This window comes from Anoplophora glabripennis, unplaced genomic scaffold (assembly GCF_000390285.2).
Source record: "Anoplophora glabripennis isolate ALB-LARVAE unplaced genomic scaffold, Agla_2.0 scaffold199, whole genome shotgun sequence".
Taxonomy (NCBI): domain Eukaryota; kingdom Metazoa; phylum Arthropoda; class Insecta; order Coleoptera; family Cerambycidae; genus Anoplophora; species Anoplophora glabripennis.
The window spans coordinates 378,716-398,803 of record NW_019416314.1 but is presented as its reverse complement, the minus strand read 5'-3'; the positions used below and the strand labels follow the sequence as shown (position 1 = coordinate 398,803).

Sequence of the window (20,088 nt, the reverse complement as noted above, 5' to 3'; positions counted from 1 at the left end):
GGGGACTCTCCGTTTGAAATAATGTGTTAAAATCATTTAGAAGACCCAGGACATAAGACATGAATTCTAAATATATACGAGTAAATTTATTTTTTATTGTTGCAAGCATGTCTTCAGTCGTCTTTGAAGGGTCACTAAAAACCGATTCGGTGAGATAAGATTCTAGANAAGGCTAAAAAATAAAAAAACTTTCCAGGTTGCAAATTTGAAATTAAAAAAAAAATATAGATTTCAATGTATTATTATGAAATCTACCACGAAAAAAATCAGTGCGATTGTGGAAGATGCTCGGAATCGTCCAGACTAATAATTAGTTAATTTGTTTATAAGACCATAACTTGTAAACTATTCAACTTACCGATTCCAGATTTCGTTTGAGACAGTGATAAGGAATTAGAGGATGCGATGCCAAAACGTTCTGGTAATAATAACGTAGTGTATAAATGTTAAATTCAAAAGTCATAAATAAACTTATGTTTATAACTTTTGATCTAATCAATATTTGTTGACGTTCGAAGTCTAGTTTTGTAGATCTTTTGAAGACGAAAAAAGTACTTTACTGTTTTCTCGTGGAAATGAACGGAAAAAAGTTATAAGCGAAAAACGTGAATTTACGTAAAAATTATACAATTAACCAGCCTGTAAACAATCCTCCCCCCATTTTTATGATTGTGGAAACTAATATGTTATTGTACATAATATTTAGCATCTATAGTGATAAATTCAGCTTGCCGAAACAAAAAGTCGCGTCCAACTCTATATTTCTTGGCCTACCATGCATTACCTGATTTAGTATTCAATAGTTAATATAACGTGCCAAAGAGCAATACTTGGCACGTTATATGGGTGGTGGCAGGTGGTCTGAAATTTGCTTTTTAATCAAATATAATTTTGTAAGAGATTATAAATCGCATAATTCGACATTTCAGTTTCGTAGGAAAATTTTAAAGTATAAACATTTATGGGAATTTGAATGACGAATTACGTATTACTTCAAATGATTGGATGTTTACAAAATAATTGGAAAATGAACACTATCATCTTTCCAACTATGTTTGGGTTCACTTTAGATATAACCTTTCAACTTTGATTGTAATATACATTATAAATGAAAAACACAGTATTTACATACATATTGAGTTAAACATCAGGGCGCTGCGGTAAAAATGACAACGTAAGTAGTTTTTTGTCAGCTTAAATTTAGTTCTAGTTTATGTGAATATTTAACAGATGCCCAATCGCTGAGCTCGTGACCGGACCATTTTTAATTTTCCTAATTTTTTGGTGTTATTTAGTACTCATTTAGAGTATATTTCGGGAATTTTTTCAAATTTTCATTTCAACCCCTCAAGTAGTTATGGGCATTTGAATATTTGGGGTAAAAAATTTTCAAATACATGAAACTTGGCAAAAACTAAAGATGCCATCAACTTTTTTTTTCATTTTGTTCGTTTTGAGATGTAGTTTTAAAAAATATATATAAAAATAATACATTTATAGTTCTTTAGGGTATTTTTTATTTATAAATCAAAAAAGTGTTTTCTGAGAAAGGGTGGAGTTTTTTTATTCCAAAAATTTTTTATTTCCGAAAATTTTCAAAAAACTGAAAGTGATGTTCATTTTCATTTTCATGACGAGTTTTTGGATATTTTTAGAATATTTATAGGATTTTTCATGTCGTCTCTGTCAAAGTCTCAAAATTGGAAAAACTTTTTTTTTGCGGTCACTTTATGAGACTGGTTATAGAATGAGATTTTTTTATATTCTATTTTTTTATTCGAATTAAAAAAAATTGCATGTACAAATATATGGAATAAATTCAATATTTAAAAATTGGACGACTTTTCAAAAAGAATCCTAAAACACGTTAATTTTAAATTTTGAAAGGCCATCTAGTGATATACATTTAAGAGCCGTTCTGTCATATAATGACGAAATCGACGATTGTTTTTGATACAAACAAGGGTCATGAGACACCTCATTTGACCTTTCAAATGTGGTGCCTCATTTTAAACATTAAGTATTATTCGTCGATATGCAAAACCAAATTTATAAAATCAACCTCTTGGGGCAATCGGTTGGCGGTTAATAAATTTTTTTCTTTGCAATTTCTTGACTCAAAACAATGCCCATTATCTTCTACATTTCGTCACCAAAACTGCTCAAATTTAATTTAATAAAAAAGTTGTAAGGGTATTTTTTTCATTTTTCTTTTAAAGATATGTGGTTATACATATGAATATTTATGGCATGCTAAAAAAATAACTATATAGGCAACTTGACAGATACACTGTCATGCTAATAATACAATCTTTTCCATAGTAATTTAACGGGTTTTAAATTTAGTTTAGAGAGGCTATGTACACAGTAAAAAATCGGTGTGATAGCCAGGAGAACAGGCCTTAGTCGGCGGGTCTCAGCCAGGACAGGAGGGGGGCCCCGCGAAGTGAATTATTAATTTTCAACACTGTATATCAATTAAAAACCAAGTCCGAGTATTTTTTACTCGATAATGGTTAAATTTAAATCATATTAGAGAAAAATCAACAATAAATTGGTCTCTCAGAATAGAGTCAAAGTCGCTCAATTGATAGTTAGCAGTAACTCGGAAATTTTTTACAGTGTATTTGTGTAACAAAGCCTAAGAGATTCTTATTTTTCAGGAAAAAACATTTGGTGCTGCTATTAATGTCCTTATCCTTCTTGGTGACTGTTAAAGGGGATGTGTATTGTGAGATAAAAGAAAGCTTCGCCCATTACCCTAAATTAGATATAATTTGCAAAAATATCAGCATCGAACAGAACGAAGTAATTAACGTGAAAGGTCAAGTTCAAAATAAAATTGACAAAATTCAGTTAATCTCAGTTTCTGCCGAAGTACAAAGCAGTACGTTGCAAAATTTCCCTGAAGCTCAGCAACTGCTAATATTAGACAGCACTATAAAAAGTTTTTCACTGCAATCGAGTATTACCACTTTGAATGTATCCAACTCCATCCTTCCAACAATCACCAGTGAAGCGTTGAAGGGGAAAGATCTATTGTCTGTCAATTTTATGTCCAACTATGGCTTAGAATTTGAGAAAGGCGCCTTTAAACACTTGAATGCTCTGAGGGAATTAACAATTGTTAATCAAACTATACCTAGAATACAAAGACATCTATTCACAGGATTAGTAAACCTAAGATATTTGTGTCTAATTGGAAATAACATCGAAGAAATAGATGATGACGCTTTTCTGGACCTTTCTAGTCTGGAACGGTTATTCTTAGACGTCAATCCGATAAAGACATTTAGTGCAAATTTGCGCGGATTGACAAATCTTGAACGGCTGTCATTAAGCAACACAAATTTGAAGAGGTTAAATTTCGATGTTCTGGAGCCTGTAAAGTCGTTGACTTCGATTGGTTTACCGAGGCAATTATTGAAAACTATAAATGTCACCGATCTGGTGACCAGTATACCCGATTTGCGAATGGTTGGTATAGATTCTATGGAACTACAATGTCCAGATGTTATATCTTTTATGGGTGAACTGAAGAAAAAGGAAGTAAGGGTGATGCCAGTTAAAATAGAGGACATATGGTACCATTATCCGGACATTGATAAGCCATCAGTGTGCTCATAGTTTTTTCTACTTGTATAAAGTTATGATAAATGATTTTTGGCTTTTACTTTTCTGCACCGTGGTGCGATATTCGTGTTGCATTTGTCTTAGTTTTAAAGTGTCTGATAATTAAATTTCGGAAATATATTTGCCTGTCAATAATTAATTGTAGATTCTGAAAATAAAACATCAGTTGGGTAAGTAGTAACTTTTTCCTAACATTATTTTTACGATCCATTTTTGCATATAAACTTTTAAATTAAAATATTATTCATGTCAACAAATTTTCGGAATAGTTATGGATTCGTGGCTATCTACAATATTAATTAAGTGATATATTTATGGACTATATTGAAAACAACTACATTATATTAATAATAATTAAATTAAAGAAAAATACTATTATCTAGTTTTGAGATACCCTGATGCTTACGCAATTTGGTTTTATAAATTTGCTTCAATAATATTGTGAATGACATAAGTGATTGCTGAATTGCTTAAATTCGCTTTAGAAACTGAAATAAAAAGATATACATTAAACATGTATAAAAGGCATTTAAATATCAAAGACAACTGCAAAATGTTTCTAGGTTTATTTGTTTGTTTGCCACTTGTGAAAAAAGAAAAAATATATGGTGTAGTTAAAATAATAAAATTATACGTTAATAACGAATATTACGTACTTCAAGAGTAGAACCCAAATGGTATCGATTTAACCAAAATATTATTAGGAATTAAAGTAGACTATGGAGAAGATCTTTACTCTACTTTAATTCCTACAATATTTCAATTTTCTACTTCTGTGTAAACCATTTTAATTAAATAATAATACAAACCATTAAACAATCACGATGTTGTCATGACATTAACTGTCACTGTCACGACCTACCATATAACATTGTGCTTGAGTAATTAGGCCTCTCACGGCTAAATTAGTGAGATTTAGTTAAAATACCTTTTGGACCATATCAATGTCCGATATGTCAAAATATATTACAACTAAATCTGTAAATCTTTACGTAATTGGAAAAAGACAGAAATGCTGCAAAGAAGTCTAACAATTACAAGATACCTTAATTTCTTAATAAAAAACCTTCTTTTCTTTTTTCTCTCGCTTATTATTAGAGATGGACCCAACAAACCCTATAAGACTATGCTCGACAGAGAACGTTCTATACAAATATGTAAAAATATACAGGTATTCCATTTAAATTAACAAAGTTAACATCCGAGGCCATTTTGTTTGGACTTCATTTGTTTTTCTATTATAATTTTCGAAAACTTCATAAAAAATCGTGGAACTTTTGTATTTCACATTTTTTATAACTCTTAAAACAAAAAAGTTAAAGGGGGTCAAAATATAGTGAATCACCCCGTACATGTTTAATATAAACTGATTTTTCTGCTGACCACAGCAACTATTTGAAAAAAAAGTCACCTAATTAAGCTATGCCGTCTATAATTTTAATGAATATCCATTAATTGTTTATTTGCACTTATTAATATGAACACCACAACAAAAAGAAACTATAGTCAAAAATGAGAATCTAGAAAAATAAATGATCTCATTTAAACGCTTGTTCATTAAAAATTTTTATGGTAACAATCATACGTTTCCTTGAAAATTAGAAAATGCGTCAAAACACGTCATTTTCACCTACTATTCTACCTCTTTTTATGCGATACGTATACGTAAGTGGACGACAATTCCAGAAGTTCACAATAAGTTTCTGCAAATTCAACAGTTTTGACTACTGAAGTTGATTATTATTATTAGGTTCTACGCACCGTTAAAAAATCTTTTCTAGGTCTGTAAACATCCTGTAGACTCGACATTATCTAGGTACATATTTAATTTTCCAAGAGATTGTAATTCACACAATTAATTCGATATTTCAAATTCCAAAAGAAAATTTTAAAATATAAACAAACGTAAGTCTGGCTATTTTCTTTGAATTTGGATGACGAACTATATATTACTTCAAATAAGTAGATGTTTATACAATAAAATTGGACAATCAACACTATCAGCTTTCCAATTACGTTTGGGTTCACTTTAAATATAACCTTTTAAATTTGATGAATAATATTTCATCGAAAAACACAGTATTTATGTATGTACGTATTGAGCTAAATGTTCACTGTTCAGGTCTTTTCTATAAAAATGACAACGTAAGTATGTTTTTTGTCAGTTTAAATTTAGTTTTAGTTTATGTGGATATTTAAACATATGTTTTTAATACCTACTTTAATATTTTTTTTGACAGGTCGTAAAATCGTACTGTCTACAATAATAATTTATAAAAGAAAAAGGAATTTTAAGTAACTCTTTGCTTAAAAAAACAATCAACGGGTTCATTTTACAGATTTAGTTTTGTTTAACTACCCGACTTGTCAGGTTTATGGTGTAAGTAGTGCTATAAGCTATAACGTAAAAGAGTGTAGGTAAGTAGTGCTTATAGTGTAATAGAAAAGAAAGAAGACATACTATAATATAGAAAAAGTTGAGTACAGTTTTCTATGAAACAGAAAATGTCAACATTTCTTGTATTAAAATATTGTGACGACTGACCAGGTCTGGTAACAGTGCGAGGGCTTCGATTTAAGAGGACAAGGTCAATGGAGCGATTGCTAATAGCTCAAAGGAAATCTGCTGTACTATTTCCATATACAGGGTGTTTTTATACATGCGCACAGCTTCCTAACCGAGATACAGGGTGTCGAATTTAAATTTGTTAGATCGTTATTTCGTGACAGCAGGTAATAATGCAAGCCAAATCGGTTTAATTATTACTTGTAGATTACATAAAAATTTTGTGTAATCAGTTTCTTAATATGAGAAAATCTACTAAGGATCCCTTAGACGTCAAACAGTTGATTGCAGTTCAGAAACTTCATACCTATACAGTTTGTGGTTTTTGAATTGGTGGGTTTGGGGTTTGTCTTTTGTCTTTTCCTTCTCAAGAATAAGTATCTAAATTCATTAATCAGTATAATATTTAAAAATCAAAATACTAATCTTCTCAGAACCATACCCTGAGGTAAGACTACTCGTATTAGATAAAAATTTGCTTGAATCTTAATAATTTTTTTTTCTCAAACAAAGACTTTCTCTATTATAAAAATAACAAACAAAATTTGAATTAAATTACAACTATATGCTCAGATAATAAAGAAGAAAAATGGGATACAAAGAAGAAGAAGCGAAGCAGAATAAGTAAATACAGGTAAGAAAATTACCATCTCAAAAGAATTTATAACAATATACATACCCTGTATTTAATCTTTGGTAGCAGTAAGCACTAGTTGTAGTTATGTAAAACCAAATGTACAAAATCAACCCCTTGATTGACTCTTCTGGGACAATGGGTTAGTTTTTATTTAAAATTCCTGTTTCTTTTTAATTTGGAAAAAATACTCAAAACAAGTGTTTAACAAATAAAATAATATACAGTGTGAACAATTAACAACCAGAATATCCTTGCAACAATACCCCTAATAACGAGCGTTCAAATAAAAACGTGGTCAAGTTGGTTCTGAAAATTTGGACGTAAGGCGTAGCGATTAGCAAATGAACTTAAACGTTATCTGTCAAAGCGCTATATCGCCGCTATCAATTTGAATATTTTCGTTTTAAAAAGCGTTTAAAATGGTGTTTTCTCAAGAACAAAAAGTGTTTATCATAGAGTCCTTTAGAAATGGACGCAAGATTGATGGAATATGGAAGTATTCTATTGAGGAATGTTTCATAGAATTTCAAAATCAATTTCCCGGCGTTGTTTAGTACAAAATTTTTCAAAGTGCAGTTCAGCGTTGTGTTAATGTTTTTCGTGAAACGGGCAGTGTAACAAGAAAAGAAGGAAGCGGCCGATCTAAAAAGCGGACTGAAGAATTAAAAGAAAATGTCCAACAAATAATGGAAAATGCGCCAAGAACTTCTGTACGTGTTTTAGCACAAATGGTGGGAGTATCAGTCGGTACCTGCCACACAGTGTTAAAAAAAGATTTGCGTTTGTTCTCCTATCGGGTAACTTGTCAGCAAGAACTTCATGAAGTTGATTTTCCGCGACGGGCTGTATTTTGTGAATGGTTTTTAAACAACTACGGTGAACTTCATAATATCACCTTTTTTTCTGATGAAGCCTGGTTTCATTTAAGTGGTTACGTAAACTCACAGAATATGAGAATGTGGTCTTCTGAAAAACCAGATAACTTTTTTGTCGAGGGCCCTCTACACGCTCAAAAAATTGGAGTTTGGTGTGCTCTCAATCGAAGGAGGATTTATGGACCTATTTTTTTTAATGGTACTCTTACTGCGCAAAGGTATAGAGAAGAAATTATCGCTCCTTTTGTTAACCAGCTGGAAGAAAACGAAATTACAAACTTTTACTTTCAACAAGATGGCGCAAGGGCACATACGGCAGGCGAGACGATGAATATGTTGAGGGAAGTTTTCCAAAATCGACTAATAAGTCTCAATGCTGAACATGAATTTCCACCGAGGTCATGTGATATTACGCCGTGTGATTTCTTTTTGTGGCCTTACCTTAAAAACACTATTTTTGAACTGCCTATTCCTGATTTAAACCATCTGCAGGCTCGACTTATAGACAAGATTCGTGAAATTAACAATACCCCGAGCATATTAGAAAATGTCTTTAATTCTTTGAGGAACAGGTGTGAAAAGTGCTTAGCACAAGGAGGGGGACACTTTCAGCAGCTGCTTGAATTTATTGTTATAACAAGAAGGGGGACACTTTCCGCAGCTCCTTTAATTGTTTGTTATTGTTATCACGATTATTCTTTAAAATAAAGTTATATAGTCATTAACGTTATGAAACTGACAGCTGCTATACAGCTCGTTGAGAAATGAGGTTAAGTTGGTCGCTATAAGCTACTCCCTACGTCCAATGTGTCAGAGCCAACTTCGACCACGTTTTTATTTTGCCCATAAATAGGTATTTTATAGTATTAGGCTATGATGCAAAGAATTAAACTTTTGAGCCTCGACTCAAAGTAAAGCCCTGTATCTTCTACATTTCATCACCGAAATTGTACAAATCTTTATTTTAGTGAAGGTTATGTACTTGCGGAACAAAGCATAACAGATACATATTTTTCAGGAAAAAACATCTGCTGCTGTTACTAATGTCTGTATTGCCGGTGGTGACCCCCAAAAGGGATGTGTATTGTGAGACAGAAGTACACTACACCTATTACCCTACATCAGATATAATTTGCAGAAATATCAACATCCAGCGGAATGAAGCAATTGATTTGAAAGATCATTCTCAAAGGACAATTGTTGACAAAATTCAGTTAATCTCAGTTACCGCTGACGTTCAAAGCAGCACGCTGCAAAATTTTCCTGCTGCTCAGCAACTGCTAATATTTGATAGCACTATAAAAAGTTTTTCACTTCAATCGAATATTACCACTTTGAACGTTTCCAATTCCATCTTTCCAAAAATCACCAGTGATTCGTTGAAGGGGAAAGATCTATTGTCTGTCACTTTTATGTCCAACTACGATCTAGAATTTGAGAAAGGCGCCTTTAAACAGTTGCAGGCTCTAAGAGAATTGATAATTGTTAATCAAACTATACCTAGAATACAAAGACATCTGTTCACGGGATTAGTAAACCTAAGATATTTGTGTCTAATTGCAAGTAACATCCAAGAAATAGATGAGGACGCTTTTCTAGACCTTTCTAGGCTGGATCGGTTATATTTAGACGCCAATCCCATAAAAACGTTTAGTACAAATTTATGTGCGTTGACACATCTTGATCGGCTGTCATTAAGCAACACAAATTTGAAGAAATTAAATTTTGACGTTCTGGGGCCTGTAAAGTCGTTGTCATCAGTTGGTTTACCAAGGCAATTATTGAAAACTATCAATGTTACCGATCTGGTGACTAAGATACCCGATTTGCGAGTGGTTGGTATAGATTTTATGGAACTACAATGTCCAGATGTTATATCTTTTATGGATGAACTGAAGAAAAAAGAAGTAAGAGTGATGCCAATTAAAATAGAGGACATATGGTACCATCATAGGGACATTGATAAGCCATCAATGTGCTAATTGCAAGCTGTATTTATAGTTTTGCAATTTTGGTACAGACATTTTGTTTGATAATCACTTAAAAACTTAGTTTTAACATGTTAAGACAGGTCAAGCCAGGAAGTCTAGTAAATTAAACATGCAAAACAATATCACTCATAGTCCAGTCACTCAAGGTTTTTACCTAAGAATTCTTTATAACTGAACCGATTGACGTGAAATTTTGACTAAATGTGGGGAATGCCTCAAGGTACAAAAATTATATAGTGCCGAAGTGTGCTTTTGCCCTGGGGGTGATTCCCACCCCTTCTTGGGGGTGGAAATTATTACTCCCAAAATAACCACAGGAATCGATAGAGGAACTAATTTTAAGTAACAAATGTTATATAAAGTTTTTTGGATAATCCAATACTTTCCGAGTAATTCGTCATTGAAAATATTGATTTTTTACTGAAAAAGTGCTTGTTTTCGGACAGTTTTTTGCAAATAACTCTGAAACCATTAGATTTAACGAAAAAGTTGTACTAAACAAAAAGAAAGGTAATAAAAAAATAAATCTAATGGTATTATTTTGTTTATCTCTAATTGCAATATAAACCGAGTTATGGATTTTTAAACATTATTATATGTTAGCCAAAAACTAAATTGGAACCAGTTAACGTTAAATAACGCCAAAACCATAAATATTAGGAAAAAAACTATTTGAACCTTTTTTAAAGTACTTTGAAAAACCTTTAAAATGAGCTGTTTTAAAAGTCTAGAATGAAAATTAACGGAAATATGATTGAAATAACATGATAGTCTCATTTTTTTTAAGAAAAAATTAATAAACAAATCAGTGCCTTTGGCGACAGAATTAAAATTAAATGCAATCTATTTACAGATTTCTTCATTTATGTTCTAAGAATATGTTGTGGGTCTTTGGCTCACTTACAAAGCATGATTTCGAAAAAAACTAAATTTTTGAAAATGTTAATTTTTCAAATTTTTGAAAAAAATTCGATTTTTACGCTGTACCTTAAAAATTAAAGGGTGTACGAAAAAAACACGAGTAAAAAAAATGTAGCTTTATTTTTGCTGAAGATTTTGCTTTTTTATTATTCCTCTAAAATTAATATTAATCGAGATATCGCCATTTTAAGTTATCATATGAATGAGAGAACCACCCTTTTCGAACCCTTTAAACCCTTCAAACTTAAAAATGAAGGGCTTAAAAAAAAGAGATCAACTCAACAGTTCACGTAGCCCTTACAATTCCCTGCAAAATGAGCCTTAGTGCGATTAAAAATCTTAAAAAGTAAGAAAGTTACCGGCAAAAAAATAAACACATGTATAGGTGATAATTTTAAGAAAATACAATATAAATATATAAATAAATGTAAGGGGTAATTTTTAAGAGTTGAAAAGTTGCAATCAATTCAAAATTATTTAATACCAATGCACATTTAAAATGTTTCTACTCTTTCAATTATATTTTTTCATTTTATTTTCGAAACAAGGCGTATTTTTCAAGGGTTGAAAAGTTGCAATCGATAAAAAAGATTTTTTAATCAAGAAATCAATTTTTATTTGATAAAAATGCATGATTAAAACGTTTCATGTTGAAAAAAAAAATTTATATTATTTTCATCCAAAGGGGTGGTTTTTAAAGGTTTTTCCGAGTTGAAAATTTGGGATACATTAAGTTTCATGTTAAATAGCACATGAAATTACTCATACTGCATAAATAAAAAAGATTTGATTACATAAAATGCTTAAATTTGTATTTTTTCTTTTTTCCAATAAGGGGTGGTTTTCACCCCTTAAGAACAATAAGCACACCTAGTATAAGTTTTGAAGTGGGGGGTAAGATGAGCCTAATCCTAAATTTTGAGAAAAATCGATGCAGTTATAAAAAATTCTGAGGTATTACTATATTTTCAGCTACAGTAACTGGGCTATCAGGCAATGATCAATTTCAACGTCAAAACATTTGTTTTCCAGTTGAAATTTAACAAATTCGCTGAAACAATTCAATTAGTAAATAGAAGTTGTCACATTTCTGCAATATTTTCTATTTTTATGAGCCATGTTTGACAGTCCTATAACATTACGAAACATTTTGTTCAACTTGTTCAACCAAGGTCATAAAATTCTTGCACGGGTTGATGGTGAAGAGGGTATAAAAGATTTTCATGAGGTACATTCCACACCAGACTGTGCGAAACTTGCAGTTGCCTGGACACTTCTCTTGTGCTTGTACCACAGTCTTGTTCAAAATCTAGATGTTCCAGTATAGCTTCCTCAGCCCTCCTTCACGATTGGGCTGAATTTTACCAGTTTCGCGAAGCCTTCTTTCCACCGAGGCCAATGTTTGTCTATGAGGAATTGGTCAGTTTGGTTATCTTTGGTGGTATAATCTTACTGCAGCATTACTATTTTTTCTGGATTCGAAAAACACTTGGAGCATGTCGATATATTCGTCATTGGTCATATTATTCGCCATAATTATTCTGATAATAAATTAATCAATTGGTACTAATTATTGGTTGACAGAAAGTGTCAATTTGTTAATATGATAAATAACAATTTATTTGTTAGGACATCCGCCTACTTTATTTTTACAAATTTCCGCAATTACTCCTTTAGTGAACGATGACACATCTAATTTTTTTACTAGAAAACTATCGGTTTTATCGAAAAATTACAAGAGGTAAAAAAGTTGCGCAATAAATCAGTCTTCCCAATAACTATATTTAAGTAAATACGCCAATGATCGAACAAATATTGAAAAGTTGTCTTTTTATTAGTAGGATGATCATACCAAGTTTCGTGTCTCTAGCATTCCCCATGTTGAAGAAAAAAATTAAAATGAGAATTTCAATCCCCTCCTTTAAGGAGGTTTATCGGGCACGGAGGTACATCTAAAGTCTAACGAGAGTTTCTGTAGATTCGCTAGTGACTAAAGTAGTAAGCCTTTAGATTTGTTAACGTTGCACTTGGCTGACTCGCTCGCCTCGGCGTTCGCTCGCTCGCGTTCGATCATTCTGTTTGCTTGGACACCTGCAAATTTAAAATAATACGCTACGTCGAGACTGCAGCGTTGCCGCTATCACGCATATGGAGGATAAGTTAGTCAGTGATAGCAGTTTGAAGGAGAATTATTATAAATTATGTATCTTACAAGTGCCTAATCGATTTCTACGAGCTATCATACGGTTCCTTAGATATCGATTTCTTATTTGTACAAGTTGCTGTGGAAACTGTTCGTCAATTGCTGCGTATTCTAAGTGGAAAGACCAAAAAAATCTGCAGTCTCATAAGACTTCGTACTAAATCGTGAAAAATTATTTTATTAATATCTCGCCTCTTAGGTATCCAACTAGTATTAATTTTGTTTGAGGATTTTCTTCATATTATACTCTATTTTTAAACTAAGAGGAGTGAATGCCAAAGACAAATTTACACTGCAAAAGTTACTAAAAACTACCCCAGATAGCATCAGCACAGAAGATAAAACTGGATTAAACTTCTGTGGCATCAGACTATCAAGTATATACTCACTGCAAGTGTTTAACCTCATTTTGAGTACAATAAGCTTTCATTACTTTTAAATGAGGTTATTAAGTACCTATTCAAAATAATGTGCAATGAATAAATATCTAATTCTAGGTTTATTTAACTTTTATATATATTTTTTTAAAATAGGAGGTACTTCCTACATAACATTGAAAAACTGAATATGAATGAAATAATATACTACGAACCAAACATATATAAATGATTCCAGTTTTCACTTTTTAAAAACAATTTTATTGATTCACATTTTTACATCTAGCATTGGAGTAATTATATAATGGTGTTTTTGTTACTTTGAATTGTTGCATTTCTACGAACTACGTTTATTAAGTTACCGGATAATTGCCAAATAACTGATAACTGAACTACGTTCGTAATATATCATCTGCAGGTGTTCAAAGTAACAAAATAAGTTTTTATAATTTATAATATTATTGGTAAAAATTAGGGACAAATCATGTCTTTAACAATTTTCTGAATTATTCGACGAGTCAGTATCCATATCGCTCTCGCTATTATTAATTGATATAATTAAAGGTTCAATGAGATCGTCCATAATTCCGTCAAGTGTTCCCATTTTTTCTTCCTCCTTAATCACATGTTCTACACATTTTTTCCAGTTCATATTTGTAACATTATTAAGAGCCTCTATTAGTAGTTCCCTTACGTCCTTCAATTTATATGTTTTATTTTTGCTTGCCACTTCATTCTTCACCTGTGCCCAAATCAATTCTATAGGGTTTAATTCACAATGATATGGCGGTAATCGTAACACAACTTTATTTTCTTTTTTTGCCATTTCGTCAGTTATATACAAATTATATTTATCTTTATTTTGGCGAATTAAATATAATAATTGCGATCTCACCATACCTTCTTCAAATTCGATATTTTTTTATTGCAGCCATGCCTTCATATCAATTTTTCTTGTTGATGTTGTCGGAATAGCTTCTACTTTTCGACTATGGTATGATGCATTGTCCATTACAATAACAGAATTATCTGGTATTTTTTTCAAAAATTCAGAAAACCACTTTTCAAATACATTTGCATTCATTTCCTCGTGATAATCCCCACTCTTTTTGCCTTCGAAAACCAATAACGAGTCTTCAACGAATCCTTCCTCTGAGCCAGCGTGTAAGATAATAAGACGCTTTCCTTTACCGGACGGATTTTTTAATCCCGTAGACAGCCCTTCATTGAACGCCTCACGTTTGCTTTTAATATTAGTATCAACCCATACCCTTTCTTTTGTATGACCTTCATTTAACCATGTTTCATCTAAATAATAAATAGGTCTACCTTCAGATCTAAACTTTTTAATTGATATCAAGTAGTCAAGTCTCCATCTCACTATATCATCACGTTCTATCAACACACTTTTACGACTTCGTTTTAAGTATCTGCAAAAAAAATAAAATGTTTTTATTGCAATTATACTTGCTCCGAGATATGTCTTCAACCTTACTTGAAATTAATTTGTTTCATAAATTTGTATAATGATGAACGGGACATCTGTGGCAAATCCTGACGACTTTTTATTTCGGTTAATATTTTGTCCAAAGTGGGGATCTCATTTTTAAAGAAAAAGCTGTGTACTATACGCCTTATGGAATTCTTCATTGCTTCATCCAAACATGTAACAATCCCAGGTCTTCCACCACAGTGTTTGGAAGTAGACACCCTTCCAGTAGATTTATACTGTTTTATGGCTCGATATACTGTTGATTTTGCAACACCTAAAAAAGTATAATGTGTAATATAGTTCAACAGAATAATGTTAACATAAATTTACCTAATGTCATCGCTATTTTGGATACAAGTTGGACAGTTTTAAGAGTAGGTTCATCATCTAGGCTTTTCTTGTACAAATTCAATATTGCTTGCTTTTCTGCCAGAGACAAATGCCCCAAACTGAGTTGTTTTCGTTTCCTTGGGGGCGACGGCGATGTAATTCCCGCGCCTGCCTTACTCGTGGTCGGCACAGCATCATCCATATCCAATGGAAAATTGGAAAAAACGGATGATAAACAATATAATAAGTTGTTTAGTTCTGATAAGAACTGATTTATACGTAACTGGGATAATAAATAGAAAGAAAAGCAGGTAAAAACACAATGACAACGAACTGATGATAACTAAGAGGCAAAATGACAACAAATGTCAAAATGTAAAATTTATTAGCAGTGTAAAGTGGGCTCGAAATTAACTAATAAGGAACCACCATTTTGGCGCGCAATATTCAAAACGCTCCTCTTAGTTTAAAAATAGAGTATAATAAGCCATTAATTTTTTTATGAATATTTGTTTGTCAATTCCAAATCAGATAAACCTCCTTAAGAGGGTATATCGCCTCAGTGGTGCAACTTTCATATAAGGTATGTTTACTTCAATCCTCTTATTTTTGGTTCTACATTCACTGGTACCATTTTTGCTACCTCATTTAAAAACACCCTGTACATATTTGGACAAAATTTAGGAAAAAATCAGTTTTGACCCATATTTGGGCATTTTCATCCAAAATTTCACGTTTCTCCATAATTTGCCGTGAACTTATCAATTTTGACTACAAGATCGTGTTCAGCGCATCTAATTTCTTCGGAAATGATATGTGGGTCCTTTGGGTTTGAAATTTTTTTGTGTGGGCTTGTGTTGTCTATTCACATATTTCCTAATATTAAACGTTTATTCTTTCATTATCACTTTTGCGCTGGTTGTACGTAAAAACTACACGTTTCTCTAATGATGTTTGTACATTATAGACGTCTTTCTAACGCACGTATATTTACTGGACTATAGTCGAATAAAATGTCAATTTTATCGTAACCAGGGATTTTTTCTCGTTCGATTCAGTCATGAAGTAAATAAATAAGGAAACGTTAGGCACCACTTATTAAATAACCCGACCGCCCGAGGGCAGCCCGCGTAGACGGCTAGATCTGCGCGAGGCTTAGCGAGCGTGCATCAAAAATATAATTACAAAGTAGGCGGGCAAGAGCACGAAACGATTACGCCGCTCTGCCGGTAACGCAACTCTATCATTATGTGGTGGCAAACCTGCGAGCGCCTCGTACCGGCGGAGCTACCGTGCGTTGCCTCCAACTATACTTTGGAAGGCAAATTACCATAGGAGATTTGCATTTCTTTCCAGATAGATGGCAAAAATCGCCGTAATGAATAATATCAGAGAGAAATGTCCATTTCGCCTGGGTTTGCGTTCCGTGCAATTTGAATTTTATAGGGAGGCATTGCCGTAACAGTAGCGCGCGGACTGCTAGATTAAAGCTTCTAGATCGTAGAAATGTCAGTCGAGTTCTGTTGTAAAAATACTTTTTCGAAAACTGTCGTCGAAAATCATTTTCGTCAAAGCAGTTGACAAAGTGAATGTTTTTTATCACGTAGCTACAAAATACTTTTATCTGCTGCCACTATAGTAAATAGAGTATTAATACATTGTTTTTAAGGAGGTAAGTGTAATAATAATGCTTTATTGCCCAACAGGCAAGGACAATAATAGGACAATTACATATAGAACGATAGGTAAAGTAATAATGACTAATAAATAGAAAAAAAACAGAGTGAATAACTTATAACGAGCGTTCAAATAAAAACGTGGTCAAGTTGGTTCTGAAAATTTGGACGTAGGGCGTAGCGTATAGCAAATGAACTTAAACGTCATCTGTCAAAGCGCTATATCGCCGCTATCAATTTGAATATTTTCGTTTTAAAAAGCGTTTAAAATGGTGTTTTCTCAAGAACAAAAAGTGTTTATCATAGAGTCCTACTTTAGAAATGGACGCAAGATTGATGGAATATGGAAGTATTCTATTGAGGAATGTTTCATAGAATTTCAAAATCAATTTCCCGGCGTTGTTGAGTACAAAATTTTTCAAAGTGCAGTTCAGCGTTGTGTTAATGTTTTTCGTGAAACGGGCAGTGTAACAAGAAAAGAAGGAAGCGGCCGATCTAAAAAGCGGACTGAAGAATTAAAAGAAAATGTCCAACAAATAATGGAAAATGCGCCAAGAACTTCTGTACGTGTTTTATCACAAATGGTGGGAGTATCAGTCGGTACCTGCCACACAGTGTTAAAAAAAGATTTGCGTTTGTTCTCCTATCGTTTAACTTGTCAGCAAGAACTTCATGAAGTTGATTTTCCGCGACGGGCTGTATTTTGTGAATGGTTTTTAAACAACTACGGTGAACTTCATAATATCACCTTTTTTTCTGATGAAGCCTGGTTTCATTTAAGTGGTTACGTAAACTCACAGAATATGAGAATGTGGTCTTCTGAAAAACCAGATAACTTTTTTGTCGAGGGCCCTCTACACGCTCAAAAAATTGGAGTTTGGTGTGCTCTCAATCGAAGGAGGATTTATGGACCTATTTTTTTTAATGGTACTCTTACTGCGCAAAGGTATAGAGAAGAAATTATCGCTCCTTTTGTTAACCAGCTGGAAGAAAACGAAATTACAAACTTTTACTTTCAACAAGATGGCGCAAGGGCACATACGGCAGGCGAGACGATGAATATGTTGAGGGAAGTTTTCCAAAATCGACTAATAAGTCTCAATGCTGAACATGAATTTCCACCGAGGTCATGTGATATTACGCCGTGTGATTTCTTTTTGTGGCCTTACCTTAAAAACACTATTTTTGAACTGCCTATTCCTGATTTAAACCATCTGCAGGCTCGACTTATAGACAAGATTCGTGAAATTAACAATACCCCGAGCATATTAGAAAATGTCTTTAATTCTTTGAGGAACAGGTGTGAAAAGTGCTTGGAACAAGAAGGGGGACACTTTCAGCAGCTGCTTTAATTTATTGTTATAACAAGAGGGGGACACTTTCCGCAGCTCCTTTAATTGTTTGTTATTGTTATCACGATTATTCTTTAAAATAAAGTTATATAGTCATTAACGTTATTGAAACTGACAGCTGCTATACAGCTCGTTGAGAAATGAGGTTAAGTTGGTCGCTATAAGCTACTCCCTACGTCCAATGTGTCAGAGCCAACTTCGACCACGTTTTTATTTGAACGCTCGTTATAACTAACTAACAGAAATCTTTATCTACAGTACCTGAAATGATTAATAAAATAGATTTTATGCTGGTATGATTTATAACATAGAGATGCGACACCGTATTAAATAAGTTGTACATATTGTACATAGGTGACTTAAATAAAAGATTAGTTCTTCTTCATAAGCAATAAAAAGTATCGGTATTTCTAGAATTATAGATAGGAACATGAAAATTAATTTTACTTAGAAGACAATCAATTTGACCATTTAATAACTTGTAGAGGAAAGTGACTGAGTTTAATTTTCTCCTCAAATCTAAGCTTTGAAACCCAAATCTATCAATCAGTTGTCTATATGGTGTGCCTCTTTGAGGATAAGCATTATCTATCTTAAAACATAAATATTTGAGAAATTTTCTTTGCGGTTTTTCAAGTAACTCTCTATGGTATAAATAGAATGGATTCCAAACAGTAGAGCAGTATTCTAGTTTATTTCTAACATACAAAAAATACAAAATAATGAGCGGCGCGATGTTAGTGAACGATTTACTGTTGCGAAGTATAAAACCGTAAGCCTTCATTGCATCATCCACACGATATGACATGAAAAAGTTAATTCTTGGTCGAAGGTCACTCCCAAGTCTTCAATTATAGTCAAAGGATTAATTTCGATGTTATTAATAAGTAACTATAACAATAAGGTGATTTCCTCTTTGTAAAGCTAATAATATTGCATTTCTTAGCATTTAGATATAAATCATTCAAATTACACAAGGCTTCAATTTTGGCTATCTCTCCTTGAAGATCAACACAGTCATTTAAGGAGGTAATGTTTGAAACAATTTTTAAATCATCAGCATACATTAGTTTCCGATAGTTCACACTGGTAGTAAGGTCATTAACAAATAACAGAAGTAACAGTGGGTCCAAATTTGACCCTTGAGGTACACCCGACTTCGCCAAATATTTGACAAAACCATAACCATTATAAAAAACATATTGTTGTCTTTCGGATAAATATGACTGTAACAGTAAAAGTGAATCAGAATCGAAAAAAAAAAAGCTGTAAAGATTTGCAAAAGAATATTGTGATTAATTCTGTCAAATGACTTTGCAAAGTCGGTATATATAACATTGAACTAAACTCCACTGTACACCGCTTCCAATGTACACTGGGAACGGCCAGGTTGCTGGTTGTTGATCTCATTTTCATGAAACCATGGACATATTTGTTGACAAACCGAAGAGTAAGTTCTGTTATACAAAATGATTTCCAAAAACCTTAGAAAAATTACAGAGGATAGATATCGGCCTATAATTAGTGATATCAGGGCGATTGCCACTTTTGAAAATAGGGCACACTTTCGCCTCTTTCCAACTTCATTCGAGAAGTGGAAGTTGCTATGGACAATAGGAGGTAAGTGAGGTAACTTATCTACCTAGGGAAAAAAGCGATTTCGAGTTTTAAATGCATATTTTATGAACAAATAAATAGAAATATTTGATGAACATTACATTTTATTAATAATTATGAAAGAATATTTATAGTAATTGTACAGTTATTAGGTACATTTAGTAACATTTATAAAATCTGGACAATTATTCCCCTCGTGTTTACTAATTGTCACATTTTTCTCAAAATGATTTGACCGCTCCATTTCAGTCGCCGGAGGCTCAATATTATTTGACTGATCCATTAAAACAGCATGATGCGATGTACTATTAGAACCTGGAGTTGAGGTGTCATTGTAAAGAATCCTGTCGGCTATTTCATTTTTGTTACTTAAACTGTCAGCAAAATAATTTTCTGCAATTGTGGCTGATTTCCACCC

At 32.7% G+C, this 20,088-nt stretch overlaps 3 protein-coding genes across 5 annotated transcripts; 2 read left to right on the top strand and 1 right to left on the bottom strand.

The window, feature by feature from the left end:
• Positions 1–1,070: 1,070 nt before the first annotated feature.
• LOC108904019 (P-granule-associated novel protein 1-like) lies at positions 1,071–3,823 on the top strand. Its single transcript, XM_018706387.1, has 2 exons — positions 1,071–1,174; positions 2,664–3,823. The coding sequence occupies exons 1-2, from the start codon at positions 1,167–1,169 to the stop codon at positions 3,625–3,627; spliced, it is 972 nt and encodes a 323-aa protein (XP_018561903.1). The 5' UTR covers positions 1,071–1,166; the 3' UTR covers positions 3,628–3,823.
• Positions 3,824–5,372: 1,549 nt separating this feature from the next.
• On the top strand, positions 5,373–9,935 carry LOC108904020 (P-granule-associated novel protein 1-like). The gene is made up of 2 exons (XM_018706388.1): positions 5,373–5,778; positions 8,730–9,935. The coding sequence occupies exons 1-2, from the start codon at positions 5,741–5,743 to the stop codon at positions 9,691–9,693; spliced, it is 1,002 nt and encodes a 333-aa protein (XP_018561904.1). The 5' UTR covers positions 5,373–5,740; the 3' UTR covers positions 9,694–9,935.
• Positions 9,936–13,441: 3,506 nt separating this feature from the next.
• LOC111691361 lies at positions 13,442–15,411 on the bottom strand. 3 transcript variants are annotated; one of them, XM_023454053.1, is made up of 4 exons: positions 15,026–15,411; positions 14,699–14,969; positions 14,474–14,633; positions 13,442–13,900 (listed from the first exon to the last, which is right to left on the bottom strand). In XM_023454053.1, exons 1-4 carry the CDS (start codon positions 15,225–15,227, stop codon positions 13,694–13,696), a joined length of 840 nt encoding a protein of 279 aa, XP_023309821.1. In that variant the 5' UTR covers positions 15,228–15,411; the 3' UTR covers positions 13,442–13,693. The 3 variants fall into 3 exon arrangements, with proteins under 3 accessions (XP_023309821.1, XP_023309819.1, XP_023309820.1); XM_023454052.1 differs by lacking the exon at positions 13,442–13,900 and adding an exon at positions 13,935–13,945 and having other exon boundaries at positions 14,104–14,633; XM_023454051.1 differs by having other exon boundaries at positions 13,804–14,633.
• Positions 15,412–20,088: the final 4,677 nt, after the last annotated feature.

What these genes read in the sequence shown, in the direction of transcription:
- LOC108904020 (XM_018706388.1), top strand. Translation starts at nt 5,741, where the DNA reads ATGTTCACTGTTCAGGTCTTTTCTATAAAAATGACAAC. An exon ending in TTTTCTATAAAAATGACAAC is followed by an intron (nt 5,779 to 8,729) that starts GTAAGTATGTTT and finishes CATATTTTTCAG; the next exon opens with GAAAAAACATCTGCTGCTGT.
- LOC111691361 (XM_023454051.1), bottom strand. Translation starts at nt 15,227, where the DNA reads ATGGATGATGCTGTGCCGACCACGAGTAAGGCAGGCGCGGGAATTACA. An exon ending in CAAAATAGCGATGACATTAG is followed by an intron (nt 14,970 to 15,025) that starts GTAAATTTATGT and finishes ATACTTTTTTAG; the next exon opens with GTGTTGCAAAATCAACAGTA. An exon ending in ATGAAACAAATTAATTTCAA is followed by an intron (nt 14,634 to 14,698) that starts GTAAGGTTGAAG and finishes TTTTTTTTGCAG; the next exon opens with ATACTTAAAACGAAGTCGTA.